This window comes from Mya arenaria, chromosome 15 (assembly GCF_026914265.1).
Source record: "Mya arenaria isolate MELC-2E11 chromosome 15, ASM2691426v1".
NCBI classification, from domain to species: domain Eukaryota; kingdom Metazoa; phylum Mollusca; class Bivalvia; order Myida; family Myidae; genus Mya; species Mya arenaria.
Genome location: NC_069136.1, coordinates 2,246,144 through 2,268,235, shown reverse-complemented (window position 1 = coordinate 2,268,235; position 22,092 = coordinate 2,246,144). Strand labels below are relative to the sequence as shown.

General features: G+C 35.1%; 1 protein-coding gene across 1 annotated transcript in view; it reads left to right on the top strand.

Annotated features, from left to right (window-relative positions):
- LOC128220330 (peripheral plasma membrane protein CASK-like) overlaps positions 1-22,092 on the top strand; it is a 180,666-nt gene that overhangs the window by 72,457 nt on the left and 86,117 nt on the right. The window contains exons 5-11 of the mRNA XM_052928691.1: positions 8,224-8,301; positions 10,915-11,090; positions 12,989-13,045; positions 15,745-15,920; positions 17,286-17,408; positions 18,883-18,963; positions 19,749-19,845. Coding sequence (XP_052784651.1) covers positions 8,224-8,301; positions 10,915-11,090; positions 12,989-13,045; positions 15,745-15,920; positions 17,286-17,408; positions 18,883-18,963; positions 19,749-19,845 — 788 coding nt within the window. The remainder of the gene's footprint in view (positions 1-8,223; positions 8,302-10,914; positions 11,091-12,988; positions 13,046-15,744; positions 15,921-17,285; positions 17,409-18,882; positions 18,964-19,748; positions 19,846-22,092) is intronic.

Sequence of the window (22,092 nt, the reverse complement as noted above, 5' to 3'; positions counted from 1 at the left end):
AGACCTAATGTTTTATTCAGGAATAGAAACTTTCATACAATCTAGTCAAGTTTAAAAGAAAAGGAATTTTATAGTGAATGAGTATGAATTATATGCCATTGGGAAAAACTATGTTATACTACAGTTGACAGTGGTATCATAGTATTGATTTCCATAAATAAAAAGGCTTGGATGTAAATAGGGAAATGTACTCAGCATTTTGTCTGTCATCACATGGGCTAATTCCCCATTGTTATTATTGGTAGGGACAAAAAGCGACAGTACATGTTAATCCCTAACACAAAAGACAGCTATTGTTTTTATGTTGATAATTCCGAGACATTGGGAATTACTGGCCTGTTGGAAGTACGCTGATAGCGCCAGTCACTGTAAGGTTGATGTCTATATTGGGAATTATAAAGAATGTCGCAAAATTACCATTTACTGAAACAGTGTGTTTTGCCAGAAAATATGTGATTTATCAAACTATGATCCTCCCGGAATAGATAGATCTGCAGTTAAAACTATTGATTGTCATCATTATTGATGTGTATATATAAAGCGTTTGTTGCATGTATGAAAGAGTCAACTATGTTCCAACTGTTTGTAGACATATAAAATGGATTAAAGGAAATGTAGAGGATGTGACTTTTGAGTTTTACAAAGCTGTCATGGATATAAAACACAACAGGTAAAGATGATTAAATCTGGATTTCTGTATGACTGCTAGTTGACCATGCTTAGTAATAATTATGAATTCATATTCATTTAATTCTGAAGGTTATATATCCATTAAAATAAATAAATGCCCAAGCCTGTTTCAATGCCTTTGATGGCTCCTTCATATATACGATTTCATATTGACGACCTATCATTTTACTTTAAGATAGTATAAGAAAGCTGCTCAAGAAGTTTGTAGAATTCTATAATAACTGTTCCTTTTAGTATTTGGATAAATTTTGGACAGGATGATCACCTGGCACTTTGTTCTATTATGATCTAGAATTAGCAAAATGAAAAATAGTGTTGAACTTATTTTTAGGCAGATTTTTCAATGAAAAATTACGGGTTATAGACTGGCGTTAACCGGGCGGGCGGGCGTTTTTTTTTCGAACGGGTGTTAACAATTCTGCGTTAAAGTTTTAATTTTATGTAATAATATCAAGAGTTTTTATCCAATGGTTATCAGACTTGGTCAGATTATTTGTTGGCATGTTATCTTGAATATATATGAATATGGATCATCTTGGGTCAAAAACTAGGTCACTAGGTCAAATCTTTAGAAGAAATATTTCAAGGTAATAAATTCAACATTTTTTTTCATATCTTGATGAAACTTGGTCAGAGTATTTGTCTGCATAGTATCTTGCTTATTTTGTATATCGGTCATCCCGGGTCAAATTCAAGGTCACTAGGTCAAATCTTAGGAAAATTTTTCCACGTTATAAATTCAACAATTTTTGTATATTCTTTATGAATCTTGGTCAAATTTTTTGTCTGCATAATATCTTTTAAGTTCTTTAATATGGGTCATCCCCAGTCAAAATCTAGGTCACAAGTTCAAATCTTAGGATAAAGAATTCCACGGTCATTAAAATTCATTAATATTTGTCAAATCTTTTTGAAACTTGGTCAGAATATTTGTCTACATGTTGTCTTAAACATTTTTGAATATGGGTCACCGCAGATAAAAAAACTAGGTCACTAGGTCAAATCTTAGAAATTATTTCCCTGATGTCATAAAAAAATGAAATCTTAGATGATAAAGTGTGTCATCTAGAGTCATAAACTAGGTCTCTGGAACAGATCTTATTAGAAAAGCTGACGTAATTATAGAATGTTGATTTTTCCACACACAAATGGAATAGTTTCTGTTGATCAGGTTATTTGTATGAAGGATATCTCCGATAAGTATAAATATGGGTCTTTTTGATTAAAAATACTAGGTCACTACCTCAAATCCTAGGTTTGCATCGTCAAAGAAAAAATCCGGCTTTAATGCGGCGTTGCCGCATTGGCGTCTTGTTTGTAACTTACAAGAAATAAGAAGTGAGGTCGTCACATCAGATAAGGTGCATTAGGCAATATAATTTTGGTATAAATCGTACATGGATGAGAGTTTATCTGCTACTTTTTTCCCTCATATATATAATACCTAGTAAAAGTGTTTAATTTGGATTTTCTGGGCAATTAAGTTGCCTGAGCTGGGCAAATATGTAACTTCCTCAGTGTTCAGCAGAAAGTACTCACAAAGGCCTATAGGTACTTAGCCACATGTGCAAGCTTTAAGGTAACTCAATTAACAAAACAAGGCGCTTAGCTGCCCATAAGCAGGTAGTGCTGAATCCATATGATTCTGACAAAAAAACAGCCAAAGTTGCAGTATGCGTATTTGACTACATGATCCTAAAACTTTCCAATTTTTAGTACTAAATAAAGCACCTCAGAACGCCCAGAATGCACCAGATTGCAACATGGTTTTCAAAATTTTCCGGCATGAAAACTTGATGTAGGCAAGCTAAAATAGAAAAGGTATTTGGCCTAAAATTTACCTGGTAAAACTGGGCAATTAAGCTAATAGATTTATGGTCATTTGGCCTAAAAATTACCTGTTTAAACTGGGTTTTGCCTAGCTTAGATATAAAGAGTATTTGGCCGACAGATTACCTTGAAAACTGGGTGGTGGCAAGCTTAGATTTAAAGTTATTTGGCCTAAAGATTACCTGGTAAAGATTGATGTTGGCAAGGTTAGATATAAAGTTATTTGGCCTTAAAATTACCTGTTAAAACTGGGTTTGGGCTAGCTTAGATTTAAAGGGGATTTGGCTGGTAGGCATTACCTGATAAAATGGTGCTAATAAGCTTAGATATAAATGTTATTTGTCCTAACTATAACCTTATCAAACTGGTTGTTGGCAAGCTTATATCTATCTAAAGGTCCAGATAAAACTGTATGTTGTTATGCTTAGATCTAAAGGTGTCCTGTAAGTTACTTGACAAAACTGGGTGTTGGCGAGCTTAGAACTAAAGGTTGTTTGTTTTATGATTACCTGATCAAACTTGGTGTTGGCTTAATAAGCTTTTATTTAAAGTTATTTGACTTAAAGATAACCTGTTAAAACGGTGTATTGGCGGGCTTTAATAAATCTAAAGGTTATTTGGCCTCAAAATAATGGCTAAGCTTCCTTGGGTAACCTTCTACAGAAATACAAGAGGTCACCATTGATCAACAACAACAACAACAGCAACAACAACAAAATGGCTGATCACTTCCTGTTTTGCTTTAAAACAAATATCTCCTCTAAAACTACCACTCCAAATTCAATGCAACTTTACAGGAAGCTTCTTGGTTTACCTTCTACAAAAATACAACAAGGGGTCGCGATTGATCAACCACAGCAGTAATCTGGCCAACTTCGTGTTTTGCTTTAAAAACATCTCTGAAACAACCAGGCCAAATTCACTGAAACTTTACAGGAAGCTTCATTGCATGACCCTCTACAATAATACAACAAGGCATTGAGATTGATCAACAACAACATAATGGCTGACTACCGGATTTGCTTTAAAAAAAAATCTCTAAAACTTCCAGGCCAAATTCAATGAAACTTTACAGATAGCTTCATTGTGTGACCCTTTACAAATAAAACAAGTCATTGTCATCAGTAAAGATATGTTTAAATTGCAACATTTTTATTAATGCTTTATCACAAAGTTGTGGCCCTTTGCTTAGGTGAGCGTTTTAGGGCCATAATGGCCCTCTTGTATTTTTTTAGAAGCATCTTTTAAATGAGGGAGACGCCATGTTAACAGACTAGTAAGAATGAAACTCTATTAATTTTTTTTGATTGGATGCCAGATTAACTCATAATTAACCAATCGTACACCACGTATGAAAAGTCAACATGTTTAGAATGCGTATATAACAGGTCATTTTGTGGCATGCATGCTTATCTGTATCAAATCGATTCGGCGAGTTTTAAACCGGTTTTTCGATACATTTGAGCGAATCGTTGCACCTCTAGTGAATAAGAGTGATGCTCACTTTCCAGCTGAAATGAACATTATTGGTATTATACTAAAAAGCTACAGCAGCTAGAATAAAATCACCAGCTGGGACTTGATAATTATCTTGAACTTAAATAGGGCAATTATGGCACATTCAGGCCAACACCCTTTAATAACATCGATAATGTTTTCTCTGCACCAAGGAATTACAGTTTATCTAGCTTTGTGGAAGCTAGCTGTTTGTTCGAAGGATCATTGGACATTTAATTGTTTTCCAGAAGTAATTCAGTTTGAATATTGAATAAAAATAACTGCTATGCATTGTTTGCCAATACTGCTATACTTTTATCAGTTGATACGATTAATGTTGAAGTCTTAAATAATTACTGTTTTAACTCTGAGATTGCAATACTGCAGTTTATAACCAAAAGCAACTTTAATACACCAAAACATGTGTAGAATTTACTTGGCTTTGGGTGTTATGAATCTAAAGAGAAAGTGTTGAGAAAAGCCCAGCTTCCACAGAATGCCATCTTTTAATATTACCTTTGGGGCTAAGTCGTCTATTTACTGCTGAAAATTGTCAGCATAATTGAATTTTCGCCCACCCAAGGGATGCAAGCATTTCATAGGGTGACATATTGGAGGAATTCTGTCTGCATGCCCCAGATTTCTTTCATCGTGGGAACGGTTTGTCTCAAATTGTGCTCAATCATACCTATTTTTGTATGTTTTAAAGACAGGAGGCACAGAAAATCTCTAAATTCTTATTTATAATTCATCGATTTCAATGAAAGAATTTTACAGAATGTTTTGCTGCTTCAAACACAAATATGAGCAAAAACAAACTTAATTGCATGTTTTCATACATGGCTGGAAAACTGTAAATGATGTTATTTTCATAAAACTAGGTACAGCTCTTGAGTACATAATGACAAAATATTATTTATTATAATTATGACCTTTTATGCATCAAGTCCCATCACTCTGGCTGAGGTTATTTGTTGAATTATGCTTGTCCAGCAATGAGATGAAGGGACATTATCAATTGCCGGTTTATTATAGTGCTCTTAAATTTCAAATATGTTCCTGATGTTTCCTACTGAATTATATTTTGAATTTCGGAAACCTATATTTAAGTTTCTGCCAAAGGTGTCTCTTATTCTCTTGCATTCTAATTTTTTTTTTTTTTTTGACAGTGTCATTTTATGGCTTCCCTCAGTTAAATCTATATTTCATTTCTCTGTCTTCTTGCAAATACGTCCATTACATAATTATGTTAATGGTTTGTATTGTTTTTGGACCACAGGACAACAGTATTTTAATATTTATATTGATCAATGTTTTTCATACTTGATTCAACAACATATTGGGAGTTCTTAAGCAAAATGTAACTGCGCGGTGTATAGTTTGTTTTAATTAATTTGTGATTTTAAATGAGTATCATACAATGAGATATTTTAATAAATTTGTGTTTGTTTTTAAACAATATCATACAATCAGACACTGTTACAGTTTGCGGCGGAAATACATATATATCATAGTGCTAGGAAGTATATGGGGAAATTCTGTATTGTTGAAGATGATTATCATGTGAAAGACCAGTGATATTTTTAATTGACAATTAGAATATTTACATTTGATTTGTTGCATATATATGGTTTCTTATGCACAAACACATGTTTAGAGATATTAGCAAAGTATAAAAATGACTTTAATTTTCAGTTACATTTTTTTTTTTACCATTAAAAACACCCTCATTTATAGGGATCGAGGTCTTTATGAAAATTAATTCATTTGTTAGTTTTTAAATAGGCCTCAAAATAAACATATCGATCATATCCTAACTTAATGAATGTCAGGTTTCTGCCAAAGGTTTTAATTCTCTTGCATAATATAAGTAATATGTCATTTTCTGGCTTCTCTGAGTTCTAACTCCATTTCTCTATGTACTTGCAAATGAGTCCATTAGCTAAAGTTAAGTCAGTCTCTGGTAAATTTTATTATTTTGAGATGATTATTCAGAAAGGTACCTGGGGACCTCAAATTTAATGATATGAAGAAATCTCCTTAGTCTGGTGACAGTGACATTTTAGTCTGGTGACAGTGACATGCTAATGGATGGAGTTCCATTATAGTTTTCAAAACAAACGTGGATGTGGTAATTTGGTCTATCCTGACAATTTTTTACAATCAAATCTGTAATGTACGTGTTTTTTACAAAAATGTAATCAAACAGTAAGTGATTTTAGCTTGTCTATTTTTTTCGAAGGAAAAAAGGAGGTATTTGGCCGATTGTTTATAACTTTGTTGAATGTAACAACAAGCTTAACGATATCCTCGTTAACTTTTTAAGGTGAAATATTCTATAAAGTGCTCATTTATTTAAATTAAACAAATACAGATAAAACATCTGCCTCAAAGCTTGTGACTAATACAGTCAAACCTTGTTGGCTCAAACTCCTTGGAAGCGGCGAAATACCTCGAGCCGAGCGGGAATGCTTACTTCAGTATAAAGAAATCAATCCAGTTTTAGCCAATGAGGAATTCGAGCTAAGCGTTTTTGAGCCTCTGGGGTTCGACTGTACTGCGGATCACAAGTTTATCCATTGAACTTCCAGAATGGTTAAGAGATAAAAGTTAACAACGATGATGTTAACAGTGTTGTTGACTTCAACAAAGTTCAAAACAATCAGCCTAATTTTTTCGACTTGGTGTCATTTCATAAATTAAGGGTTTGTAAATTTCACCATGGCCATAATCTTAAAAACAACAACATTAAAGACATTCACACATAATAAAGTGAACCTGTCACGCATTACACATACATGTAGCTTGCAAGGCCCATAACACTGGCTTTGATAATTGTCAAGTAATTCCACTGAGTTGATAAGCGGAAGAGCATTAATATGGCTTTTGTTTGTCATTGTCCTCATATCCTTGATCTCTTAATCCATCTGCTGTCCTTGTTAATTAAAATAATTTCCGATGAACATTATGAAGGATTATTATCAGAGTTGCAGGGTAAAAGTCAATTTTTCTCCTTCCTGTTTATTGAGGATATTTTTCTGGCATTCTAATACTTCTGCAAAATTAGAACAGTACTCAGTATTCCTGATGACTTCTGCAATCTTAGATCAGTACTGTATTCCTAGTGAGAACATCTGGATGGATAATGTATAAGAAAGAATAAACTATCATATTCTAAAGTCTCAGGGATATTAGGTGTCTATTCTAATGAATGAGACATTATTGACCAATGAAAGTGTAGTTTTACTTTCTAACTACATGAATGTATAATGAAATTATTAAGGAAAAGAAGACAAAAGAAACAATCATGACCACCAGAGAGGCTGGAAAAGAATCCTGGTCATTGGTAATATTGTGAGTCAGTTCGGAGACATTAAACAAATAACAGGCAAACCTGTATTAAGTGGCCACCATTAGGAAAAGGTCATATTGGCTGCCTAAGACAGGTGGCCACTTAATGCAGGTTGGAAACTGCTGCCACTTAAGCTTTGTTAAACAGAGGTCTATTATACATGCATATCATTAAAATGACAACTGGCCAGCTTTACCATCACCATCATTGCCATCATCATTAAGGAAGTTAAAATACAAATGTAGGTAAAATTATTCCAAAAGTATGAATAGATTTTTTTTTACAGTAGATAAATGTTAATCAAACATGTATAAAATTAAGGGCAAAACATTAAATAAACAAGTGCAGAAATATATACACAGTTACAACTAACGGTCCAGAAACAGTTAAACAAGACGTACACACGTGTCCATAAACCATGAATACACAAGTTCAATGAGTTCCTCTTTTCATGTAACTTTTAAAAATACAGGGCAATCGTGTTCAGTAATATGCATTTCGATTTGATGCCGGAAAATTCCAAGGCCAAGTTATTTTTTTGTTAACTTCAATATATATTGAAAGCAGACTGTAATGGGAAATTTCTTAGCTGAAGCGTCAGTAGCACGGTATTAGTGGCCACTAATTAGTGTTTATATGGCTTCATTGGGGTAAAAAAAATAATGAACACTGCTGCTGTAGACAGTTTACTAGTAAAAATGTATGGCGGAATTTGGTCTGATAAGGCAAGTGGCCTTTTAGGTTTGACTGTGTTTGTTATTTTTTATGGCCTTTATGAGCTTGAAAACCATCAACAATATCAAAACATCTTGTATGTTAGCATGTTTCACCTCTACAATGTATTTCTGTTTCAGTATGGATGGGGCAGACTTGTGTTTTGAGATCGTCAAACGAGCAAACCAGGGGTTCGTCTACAGTGAGGCTGTAGCCAGGTATTATTTGTAAAATGCCAGTCATTTTGTTGTTTGGCAAATGAAAATCTAGGTATTTTCACAGATTTTTTGTTGTCCTTTGTATTGTCTTCAAGTCAAGGTATTGTCAGAGCCTTCGCATTGTCGTTTGTTACAAATTGTCAAGGTACTGTCAAAGCCTTTGCAATGTCCTTTTGTGCAACTTCTGTGAAATCATTTATATTCGAGGGCTTGAAATTTTTTGGTTTGTTGAAAAAGGAAAATTTTGTGTGTACTTTAATTCCTGGATTTTCTTTTATTTTTTATGCCCCCGAAGGTGGGCATATTAAAATCGCACCGTCCATCCGTCCGTCCGGCCGGCTCTGTAACTTTCCCTTGTATGGACAGATTTTAAAATAACTTGCCACATGTGTTCCACATACCAAGTCGACGTGTGGCGTGCAAGACTGTGCCCCTACCTCAAAGGTCAAGGTCACACTTAGTGTTTATTCACAATGGAGTGCTGAATATAAGGACATAGAGTATAGGTGGTCGTGTCTGGGCTGTAACTTTCCCTTGTATGGACAGATTTTAAAATCACTTGCCACATGTGCTCCACATACCAAGACGACATGTCGCGTGCAAGACCCGTGTCCCTACCTCAAAGGTCAAGGTCACACTTAGTGTTTATTCACAATGGAGTGCTGCATATAAGGACATAGAGTATAGGTTGTCGTGTCCGGGCTGTAACTTTCCCTTGTATGGACAGATTTTAAAATCACTTGCCACATGTGTTCCACATACCAAGACGACGTGTCGCGTGCAAGACCCGTGTCCCTACCTCAAAGGTCAAGGTCACACTTAGTGTTTGTTCACAATGGAGTGCTGCATATAAGGACATAGAGTATAGGTTGTCGTGTCCGGGCTGTAACTTTCCCTTGTATGGACAGATTTTAAAATCACTTGCCACATGTGTTCCACATACCAAGACGACGTGTCGCGTGCAAGACCCGTGTCCCTACCTCAAAGGTCAAGGTCACACTTAGTGTTTGTTCACAATGGAGTGCTGCATATAAGGACATAGAGTATAGGTTGTCGTGTCCAGGCTGTAACTTTCTCTTGTATGGACAGATTTTAAAATAACTTGCCACATGTGTTCCACATACCAAGACGACGTGTCGTGTGCAAGACCCATGTCCCTACCTCTAAGGTGAAAGATACACTAAGTGTTTATTCACAAGGAAATTCTGAATATAAGGACCTAACAGTGTAGGTTGTCAAGTATGGGTGGTATTTTTTTATGTTCAGAGGCAATTTAAAATAACTTGCCATATGTATTTGACACGTAAAGGCAAGATCAACTTTTCATGTACTGACCTTGTTCGTAGGTCAATGTCACATTCGGGGGCATTCGTCACATACTGTGACAGCTCTTGTTTAAATAAATAATCAAATCTGCAATCCTAAATTGTCTGTCAGAATTCACTATGCACCGATCTTGTGCTATGTATCATCTACGTCACGCAGTTTCTACAATCAGAAAATATTCCAGTTAGCGCAGATACCCATGTGAATTATCGCTTCATCGACAATTCAAAGGTCATAAATAAAGATGCAACATATCAGGGATATACAATAGTGAATTCATTGAATATCAATTAAGTGCGTTTGCAAACTGTGAAAACAAAGTAAGGGTTTTTAATTAAAAAGTCGATTAAATATTTTATCAAAGAGACAAAATCAAGTGGCAACGCTCAACACACAAACAAGGTTAATAATCAGCACGTTTTACATGTGTCATATAGGAGGTTGACAATCAGCTTATTTTAATGTTCCAGCAATGTCATACAAAAAAAATGAATGGAAGTACTAATAATTGACATTAATTTATCATTGAGGGTAAATAATATATAATATAAACCATATTAACAGTAAAATAAACAATGATTAAGGTACTTACAAGTTGTAAACCGCGACCATGTATATTCTGTGAATACATGTATACCCTTTTGCATAGCCAGTATGTTTTCAGAATTAAAGGTCAAGTTTTTGTCGGGATCTTGAATTCATGGATAAGCCAACCCAGGAAATCCACGTCAATTAATCTCGACTAATATTTATGATTTTACAGTAATTCCCCTTGGCCATAAATTAAAAAAAAATATTGACAACTTAGTACACATGTTAACAGTGACAATATGGATATATTTGTGTTGCAATAATCTGTATGAAATTTTGTCAAAATCATTATCCAGGGTGTCTATATGAAGTTGAGGTGAAGTTTGATTGTGTGTCAATTAAGTTAAAAAGTTGGTCAATATTTGAAAAAACTGTTATCATAGTCAAGTCAGACCTCATGTTTTTGCCCAATTTTTATTCTCATGAAACTGTTTGTTAGAAAGTTTGTCTCTTGTAATGTCAAGACGAAGTGTGTGTATGGATATTGAGATTAAAAAAGGTAGCCAGGATAGTAACTGTTTTAAAAGAAACTCAATACAAGCAATGATCCTTGGAAGTGTTACACGTATGATGTGGCCATATTAATTGTTTGATCAGCCATTTTAGATAAAAACAAAAACTTATCCTTTAGAAAGATGCAGAAAACTACTACAAAATACCATCCAAAATAAATGCAAAGATTCCTCTCTATTTCAGCCACTACATTCGTCAGATCCTTGAGGCCGTTCGCTATTGCCATGCCAACAACATCATACATCGAGACTTAAAGCCACATTGTGTCCTTCTCGCGTCCACTGAAAACTCCGCACCTGTGAAGATTGGGGGATTTGGCGTGGCCGTGCAGCTGCCGGAGACAGGGAAAATCACAGGAGGTGCGGACAAATTGTGGATAGGAATTTGAAATCTATGAGAGGTGTTGGGATTATTAACTATGGCCGTAAGGCAGGTTTAACCCCACCCCTCCTACCTTCCTCTCCACTGATCTGTACTAAGTACTACTTTAAGTCCTACCAGAACCCTAAGTAACAAATTTAATTGAATGAGGGCAGCATACTGAATAATTCCAAATTTTGAGTTTCTTCATACCACATACCAGCCTCTTCAATCTGCAGTAGTCTGAAAACAGCCCCTGAATGCATACCAAGAAAGGGGGTGTCATGCAGCCATCTTAAGGTCAGACTCGGCGCGCACAATTGAAATTTATATCTTTATGTCTGCCGTGACAATGTTCCTACAACAAATTCTTGCGAGAAAAATAAACAAAAATTCATGGTAACATAAATTTTTATACATTTTTAATGAGAATAACCATACGTTGTATAGAAGAAATAGTATGTATTATTATTATACCCTTGTAACATTTATCTTTGAAGATGTATGGTAGTCTTTTTATCTTCTGTCCGTCTGTATTGCATTATTGTAATCATAAATTGTAAATATTAATATATATATTAGTTACATTCTGCCTAAAACTTGGTGGTCATGGCCTGGGTAGTCATCGCTTCTGTGATGTCTCTAGTTCTCATCTTTATTTAGAAATGTCAATCCTTAATAATGATATATTAACCAGAAAATATATACACAGCATTCCTCACATACAAGCCTTTTAGCAGAATAGCTTTCTCTTGACAGTTGACCTTTTTGATGTCTAGTATTTTTATGGTCAGAAATCATTTGTAGAACAGTTGAGAACAACATGATAATACAGAAATGTAGGGCTGGTAAATCCAAGTGCACAAATCATTTTGAAAGATTGAAGAGCCTATTTACTAACCATCATAAAAAATTTGTAAGATGAAAACAAAGAAGAAATGTTTTAAGATAATGTTAAAATTTTGTTTTAATAGTATTTTAAATTGTTTACCATGTACAATGTCAAATATCTGGCAGTGGGTACAGTTACTTTTACTATCCTTATCAACTGAATGTTTTTCACATTATTATTGCAAAACATTTTTGTTGTATTTATAATGCCGCTTGTATACATTTTATACTCCCATTTCCCCGTGCTTTTGTTGTTAAGCCAGATAAAATAATTAGATTCTCATCCAAATTGAAAAAAATATTGAATGGGGCTGCTAAAAGTGCACATATATTATTTTATTTAGCTTAAGGGATGTAGAACTTTTATTATACCTTGGAGAAGAAAACAACGTTGTTGTCTGACAGGTTTTTGGGCAGAGGCAGGTGGGATGAAAATTTAAAATATTTTTCTCTGGCTTTTGGTGTTGATATAAAATGTATGAAACAGAACTGGGTTATTTGAAGATATTTAAAGAACAAAAATTTATTTGAATGTGTTTTGTGTAAAGTGTAATTACTGAAAATTAATGCAACACTTTTAATGTAGTCGGTGTGGAAACAAGACTGTAACAGGCCAGCAGAGCCTTATATTCATTTCCCTTTGTTTTCAATTAAAATTATACAAATATCATTTTTGTGTGTTTAAATTAAAGAATACTTTTGACTTAATAAAAATTCTCTGTTCATTTTTAAGAGGATACTAAAAGTCATTTAATTCTCTTCATATTGCTCTGGTACATTTTATTCAGCATATAAAAACTTACTTTTAAATAATCCTCATACGGCCCTGGTTCAGTTTATGAGCATATTAAAAACGATTAAAAATCTTCTATTACCCCTCATGGTGCAGTATATGAGATGATTGAAAACGTCTTAAAATATCCTTATATCCCAGTACTGTTTCGATCACACAGATTCCCAGTTTGTACCATGCATGTTAAATGTTGTGGGTGTGTATTGTTTACAGATTATGACCTTAAGCATGGGCTTGAACCCTTGGTAGAGTTTCGTGCAGACAGAGTCGGTAAGATGCTTCACTTTAGTGTTGAGGAGCAGGCAATGCCAAGAACTGTTTTTCACTTTTGCTCAAATAGTAACTTTATCAATAGTTTGCTAAACATTTTGCGAGGGGGTCATGGCTGATATGGAGAGGACTTTAGGCCGTGGATTATACCTGATGGGCAGGACTTGACCAACAGAGTCGATGGTCTTTGCAACCAAATATCTCAGGATTATTTATACTTGGAACATTCTCAATCAAGGATAGGATTTACAAGCAATTCATTTATTAAATGGTTAGTTTGTCTAAATCTGCCCACAAAGTAATTCTGCTAACTAGCCCCTGGGCGGCAAAACATTGATAGGACTAGCACCTAGCCCCTGGGTGGCAAAACATTGATAGGACTAGCACCTAGCCCCTGGGTGGCAAAACATTGATAGGACTAGCACCTAGCCCCTGGGTGGCAAAACATTGATAGGACTAGCACCTAGCCCCTGGGTGGCAAAACATTGATAGGACTAGCACCTAGCCCCTGGGCGGCAAAACATTGATAGGACTAGCACCTAGCCCCTGGGTGGCAAAACATTGATAGGACTTGCACCTAGCCCTTGGGTGGCAAAACATTGATAGGACTAGCACCTAGCCCCTGGGTGGCAAAACATTGATAGGACTAGCACCTAGCCCCTGGGTGGCAAAACATTGATAGGACTAGCACCTAGCCCCTGGGCGGCAAAACATTGATAGGACTAGCACCTAGCCCCTGGGTGGCAAAACATTGATAGGACTAGCACCTAGCCCCTGGGTGGCAAAACATTGATAGGACTAGCACCTAGCAAGAGTACTGCATCACCACTACTTCCTGATTCCTGTCAACCTTTAAATATATACATGTATGCAGATTCATTCAGCTTGTTCACATTCTTTATAATTCTCTATCATGTTTTTGTGTTTCTGAAAAGGTGTTAAGACAATGATTCATTCAAAAGAGTTATGTATGAGCTGGAAGTCATTAGTGGATGTTATCATGTACATGTATCTGTATCATTACTAAAGCTTACTTTTTGCTCTTCAATAATTCTTGTTATATTTTCCTATATGTTAAATGATACTATACTATTTCCATTAATTGGAGAAAAAAAAGTATGATAAGAAAGAGTTAATTATAAATTATGATAACGTAATGATTCTGAAAAAAATATAAACTTTCTAAAAATTGCATAAGGCATGTTTTAAATGAAATACCAACAGTCTTATGTTTAGTTTTATTTGTGCTTGCAAAATGAATGGCTGAAGTGGAGTTCTTCTTTTAAAGCATGCAGTTGGCATTGTCTGCATTTATGATAGCACTTTTCAGTGTCTATTTGGCCTCATATAACCCCTAACACTTTCTTCCAATGATTGGTGGCAGAGTATTATTTTGATTAACATAAATTGAGTTCACTTATTGAGTTGATTTCTGCTTTGACATTCATTACTGGTTTTCTCAAAATTCTGCAGGGCTACCAAGCTTTGAAATTCCTGTTAATGCTTTAAGTTTTGAAAGCTTACTAATTCTGTTGTAAAATGTTAGAAATATGTTTCATGTTAAACCTTCATGTTGGTAATGTGGCCTTGTTTATTGATCCTCGTCTGTCATGTATAAACTTTGTCCATGGCAGATATGACAAAGGATTCTGTATTGATTATAGAATATTGACTATAAAGTAAGTCTTTGGTAAAATGAATTATTTTTGAAAGATTTTGATTTTTTTTCTTCATATCTTGCTGGATAATGATGCAACCTAAGAACATTTTACATAACTTAAGTGTTCATGCTCATGTGTTCATGCTCATGTGTTCATGCTCATGTGTTCGCCAATGTGCTTCGGATTTTAAGAACACTTTTGACAAAAAAAAACACCACGAAAGTGCCCTTTAGTCATAAATTCAATGGTTAATATACTAAGTGGGGTTTTAAATGGATTGTGCATGCATGGGCTGGCTTTGAAGTATAGAGACATTCGCACCAAACTTTAGATAGTTATTTTATATTGTTATTATATTTTTACTGAAAAATTAAATTGGCAGTATAATGACTTAGCCTGACTATAGCTGATTTACTGGTTAAGTAAAGCAAAAGTGAATAATACTTATTACTAACAGCATCATGCCTTTCATTTGTCATGGGGACTAGGTTTTCACTGATTTGTAGGATTTTGTTATAAGAATGCCTGTACTTATTATGCATGTCTTCTTGCACATAGAGAATGCCGTAACTTATTAGTGTATTGCACATAGAGAATAGATGCATTACAGAAATAGACATGCCTAATTTGCTTAGTTGACATACTCAGTGAATGAAGGAACTTTCCCCGTCCACTGCATGTATAGGTTTTGCTCCCCAGAGAGTTGAACAGGGAGTATAAACATTTTTAAATTCAGTCACCAATTCCTGTCCACTGCAGGTGATATTGATACTCTCCAGTTCACATTAGCCCCAGAAGTGGTGAACCAGGAGCAAAATAAATATACTCACAAAATTCAATATTATGAAAAAAACAGTTGACATCGGTTGATGTGACATCATGCTGTTAATACTGATGTGTGTCTTCCATTGCAGGTCGTATAGGTACTCCCCAGTTCATGGCTCCTGAAGTGGTGAACCGGGAAGCCTACGGGAAGCCAGTGGACATCTGGGGGTGTGGCATCATGCTGTTTATACTGCTGTGTGTCTTCCATTGCAGGTCGTATAGGTACTCCCCAGTTCATGGCTCCTGAAGTGGTGAACCGGGAAGCCTACGGGAAGCCAGTGGACATCTGGGGGTGTGGCATCATGCTGTTTATACTGCTGTGTGGTTATCCTCCCTTCATGGGAACCAAGGAACGCCTTATTGAACTTATTGTGCAGGGGAGATACCATGTAAGGGTGCCTTTCTAGTCAAGTCAAGTCAATATGTTCATTCTCTCAAATTAAATTACAACATGAAAACATTGAGGTGCATATTAAAGACAGTGAAACATTTGTTCATTTATGTAATGTACATGAGATTATGACCTACTTTACAGCCAATGAGATCACCTGTTACCCTCAAATAGCTACCTCGAGTATTTATTAAGAATAGCAGTTTTAACTTAACAGACATAACGAAGGTCTTAATTTGGTGCTGCATCTGTGCAAAACCATGTTCTAAACTTAGTCAGAACATATTGTGTTATCACTTCACTTGCTCCGCCCTCCTTGATTATTACGATTTTACACATTAAGTTCAAACTATTACTTAGATTCGCAATTATGAAATTCTCAATGCAATACAGTAATAATACTGCCCTAAATGTCCTTGCGGATTATAGTTATCACCCAGTCTGTCCATCTGTCAGTCCGGCAACACTTTTAAGGTATTTTCTTAATAATTTTAAACCATTAAATAAGTTTTTCAAATGCCTTCAAATGTCTCCATCTTTCAAATGTGTTTACATTCAGGGCCCTTACATATAATGCATAGATATTAAAGCAAAATTTATTTGGAACAGAAATGATTCTAGCACAATAGCAGAAATAATTAAAAAATCTGCTGGTGATGTTGGAGGGCAGCAATATTGTTTCGAATTTCTTGTTCCTTAAAGTGACACTGTTATTCAAAATCAATACATACACAGTCATGTAAAACAAATGTAACTTTTGAGTGATACACCCTCAACTACTTACTAAATTATGCATTCATGGAAAATATCAATTACTATTAGTATTAACAATATTATAAGAGTGTATTTAAAGCTGCACTCTCACAGATTGGCCATTTTAACAACTTTTTTATTTTTTGTCTAGGATTTAAGAGCAAATTTTTGGGTAAATATCTGCAAACCAATGATATAAGATTGCTGACAAAAAATCGGATCGTAGATTTTCATATTTCCGTTCGAAAATTAATGTTTTATGGCTTGAACCATTTCTAACGGTTTAAGAGAAAGGCAGGAAACATTCAATAGATGAAAATGCAAAAATATTAAATGATTGGTGAATGCTAAAAGATTTACTGCGATCTACTATGGTCTCATAAGGTAGACATACCGTGTTTTCTGCACATTTCTTTTAAAAACTCGGTATCCTTCATAAGCATCATTTTGTTGACATTTGTTCATCCTTTATGGTGTATTAAGACAATTTTATTAAATGTGTTAAATTTTATTTGGGAGTAATAGTACATCTTTAATTGTGGTTAATCTTATCTGGTAGTAAGAGTGCATCTTTAAATAAATGTAAGAAATACAAAACCTTTTCCTCCAGATGAGGGAGAAACAGTGGATCACAATTTCCCCCGAGGCAAAGGACCTCGTGTCACGGATGTTAGAGGTAGACCAGGAACAGCGGATCACTGTGGAAGAGGCCCTGCAGCACCCCTGGATCAGGGTGAGGCCCCTATGAGGGGATGAGAATAATATAATTACAATGATTGGAAGTTTTTGAAAGATAGGGGTTGGGATTTAGAGAATGGTCGAGTGAGATTCCCAAATAAGATATTTGAGGTAAAAGCCTACCTCTGACACTTCAGAATGTTAATGGTAGATTCATTCCTTAGGAAAATTCCTCTAAGATAAAGATTTTAAAGGAGCATAATGTTCCAATCAGTAAGCGTTCAAAAAATTCATCACAAAATGGAAACTCAATTTAATATTTTACATTAGAAAGGATGAGCTTTCAAAGAAGGAACTGTTTTAAATTATTTGCACAACCATCCCAGGAGCCCCATCTTAATGACTTTTGTAAACTTTGGCATTTTGTGGAATTTAAATTATTATAAAGATCGAAAACAGCAAAACAAGATTTTCTTAAATGAAAGCAACTTTACACCATTTGTAAGTTAACATTCCTGTAAAAAATTAGCTCACGAACATTTTCCCAGCAGGTAAGAGGGTAATCTCACTTTAAGTTAAAGTTGTATATAATTTTCTTAGACATTATGTAGAAATAGTTTAAACAAGTTTAGTTTGGGCCTATTGGGAAATGTCTGACAAGATTAGTTCCATTATGTACCAAGTTCCAGACTTTAGAAAGGAGTTTACTGAATTAGATTTTCCAAGATCTGTTGTCATCAATAGCTTGTCTAATGCATGGTAGAAATTGCAGTATGTGATGGATATGGTGATGATGCTCACTCTGTGTTAAACAGGCCCCAATTTCTCGAAACTTCTTAAGTTTAACAGGCTTAAGTCGCTTATTTCAATTAGCCAAATTACATACTGAAAATGGATTTTGATAAATGAAAAATGGTTTATTCTGATAATAATACAGATTATTCCTACATAATTTCTAAAAATTCTTGAAAAAGTTAATATAACACATTTTATAGAACAACAAAAATAGTGAGATTAGCTTAATCCTGTTATAAGGGACTTAAGAAGTTTCAAGAAATTGGGGCCAGATGCTTTGCAAAACCTTAAACCATGTGTTACCAGTGTCAATAAGCCTCCCGGAAAGAAGTCAAAATCTGTTTAAATTATTCAAGTGTATAAAAGTATGACATACAATGTTCCAATGTTTGATATATTTCTTGAAAATAATATGTTTCAACTAAGCCTTGGTGTAGCAAGGCCCATAACTCTGGCTTGTATAATGTTCTGGTAAAGCCCACAACCACATTTTATTCATGGAAATTTCATTGATGAATCATAATGAAATTATTGTTTACAACATATACATATCACATCCAAAAGATCATTTTATGCTCATAATTGAAATAAACACACACTATAAAAACTGAATAAAGTATCAAAATATTATCTTTTGTTTAAAATGATGTTCATTTTGAGTTATGCCCCTTGATTGGTTTAATAATGAATAAGGCTTGTTAGCTGCATGTCAATATCTGTTTTTGTCATTTCAGGATCGGGCCAAAGTGTCAAAGTCACATCTCACAGAAAGCGTTGAAGAGCTGAGAAAATTCAATGCCAGGAGAAAACTCAAAGTGTGTATACTAGCTCCAATGAGACCCCAATTTCTCTACCAATCTAGGCTATTATAGCAGGATCAAGCAGAGCATATTAATGTTTGGATTGGTATAATTCATGTAATGTCCACATTTCGAAGAAAGTTTCGACATTTAATGGAAATTTTCTTTATGATTTAAGCACAATTAACTTTTTTTCTCTTAATTACTGATGCATCACATTCCTTATGACACATGTATCTTTTGATTTTTTTGGCAATTTTTTGTCAACCACTGAAATCCTAGTTAATTTAAAAATAGCGTAGGTATATTTATTTGTTCTAGTCACAATACTTTCAAATGCTAAATATACACTCTATAAACTGGGAAACCATTATGCGCTATTTTTAAACAGGTAAACTCAGCTTAGACAGCGACAAAATATTATTTTCATCATGTAAACTTATGTATTATGAGCTCAAACTAACTCGTATTGACAATTCTTGTCTGTGTTGACGAAATAATGTAATTGCCAAATTTGGACCCATCTGGTGTCTAGGCCCTTTAATTACAGAATAAGCTATTAAACATAACCCTTTCTAGGAAGACCACTTCAAGAGAACAGTTTTAAAAGGAAATTGTTGAATTAATGGAATGGCCTTCTATTTCCAGGTATCTTCCAAGCATCCATAAGTCGATGCCTATTCTGCCTGCTCTTACTAGCTAGAATCTGTCAAAGCTTTTTTCCCTTAAAAAAAAAATGTACATGTCACAGTTGTAATATTGATGATTCATAAATAACTTTAATTCTGAATAAATTGTAGGGTGCTATAATGGCTGCTGTGTCCAGTTCGAAGTGGACCAGTTTTTACAATGACCCTCCGCTGAACGAGACAATGGACGAGGATGTTACCAGCACTGGTGAGATCTGCCATAGATTAACAGGATGGATTCAAGGAAACATTTGCTTATATAGTATTGAAGTATATAAGTTCAATACTGAATTCGATTTTTAGCTCACCTGTCACGTAGTGACAAGGTGAGCTTTTGTGATCACTCTTCGTCCGTCGTCCGTCCGTCCGTCCGTCCGTCCGTCCGTCCGTCCGTCCGTCCGTTCACAATTGCTTGTGAACACAATAGAGGTCAAAATTTTGACCTAATCTTTATGAAACTTGGTCAGACTGATCATCTCTATAAAATCTAGGTCAAGTTCGATATTGGGTCATCTGGGGTCAAAAACTAGGTCACTAGGTCAATTAGTAGAAAAACCTTGTGAACACAATAGAGGTCACAATTTTAGCCTAATCTCAATGCAACTTGGTCGGAATGGTCATCTCTATAAAATCTAGGTCAAGTTCGATATTGGGTCATCCGCGGTCAATAATTAGGTCACTAGGTCAATTAGTAGAAAAACCTTGTGAACACAATAGAGGTCACAATTTTAGCCTAATCTCAATGCAACTTGGTCAGAATGATCATCTCTATAAAATGTAGCTCAAGTTCGATATTGGGTCATCCGCGGTCAACAACTAGGTCACTAGGTCAATTAGTACAAAAACCTTGTGAACACAATAGAGGTCACAATTTTAGCCTAATCTCAATGCAAGTTGGTCAGAATAATCATCTCTATAAAATCTAGGTCAAGTTCGATATTGGGTCATCCGCAGTCAATAACTAGGTCACTAGGTCAATTATTAGAAAAACCTTGTGAACACAACAGAGGTCACAATTTTGACCTAATCTTTATGAAACTTGGTCAGACTGATCATCTCTATGAAATCTAGGTCAAGTTCGATATTGGGTCATCTGGGGTCAAAAACTAGGTCAGTAGGTCAATTAGTAGAAATACCTTGTGAACACATTAGAGGTCACAATTTTAGCCTAATCTCAATGCAACTTGGTCAGAATGATCATCTCTATAAAATCAGGGCAAGTTCGATATTGGGTCATCCGCGGTCAATAACTAGGTCACTAGGTCAATTAGTAGAAAAACCTTGTGAACACAATAGAGGTCACAATTTTAGCCTAATCTCAATGCAAATTGGCCAGAATGATCATCGCTGTAAAATGTAGGTCAAGTTTGATATTGGGTCATTCACGGTCAATAACTAGGTCACTAGGTCAATTAGTACAAAAACCTTGTGAACACAATAGAGGTCACAATTTTAGCCTAATCTCAATGCAACTTGGTCAGAATGATCATCTCTATAAAATCTAGGTCAAGTTCGATATTGGGTCATCCGTGGTCAATAACTAGGTCACTAGGTCAATTAGTACAAAAACCTTGTGAACACAATAGAGGTCACAATTTTAGGCTAATCTTAATGCAACTTGGTCAGAATGATCATCTCTATAAAATCTGGGTCAAGTTCGATATTGGGTCATACGCAGTCAATAACTAGGTCACTAGGTCAATTATTAGAAAAACCTTGTGAACAAAATAGAGGTCACAATTTTAGCCTAATCTCAATGAAACTTAGTCAGAATGATCATCTGAACATAAGCTAGGTCAAGTTCCATATTGGGTCAACCCAGGTCAAAAACTAGGTCACTAGGTCAATTAGTAGAAAAACCTTGTGAACACAATAGAGGTCACAATTTTAGCCTAATCTCAATGCAACTTGGTCAGAATGATCATCTCTATAAAATGTAGGTCAAGTTCGATATTGGGTCATCCGCGGTCAACAACTAGGTCACTAGGTCAATTAGTACAAAAACCTTGTGAACACAATAGAGGTCACAATTTTAGCCTAATCTCAATGCAAGTTGGTCAGAATAATCATCTCTATAAAATCTAGGTCAAGTTCGATATTGGGTCATCTGCAGTCAATAACTAGGTCACTAGGTCAATTATTAGAAAAACCTTGTGAACACAACAGAGGTCACAATTTTGACCTAATCTTTATGAAACTTGGTCAGACTGATCATCTCTATGAAATCTAGGCCAAGTTCGATATTGGGTCATCTGGGGTCAAAAACTAGGTCAGTAGGTCAATTAGTAGAAATACCTTGTGAACACATTAGAGGTCACAATTTTAGCCTAATCTCAATGCAACTTGGTCAGAATGATCATCTCTATAAAATTTAGGTCAAGTTCGATATTGGGTCATCCGCGGTCAATAACTAGGTCACTAGGTCAATTAGTAGAAAAACCTTGTGAACACAATA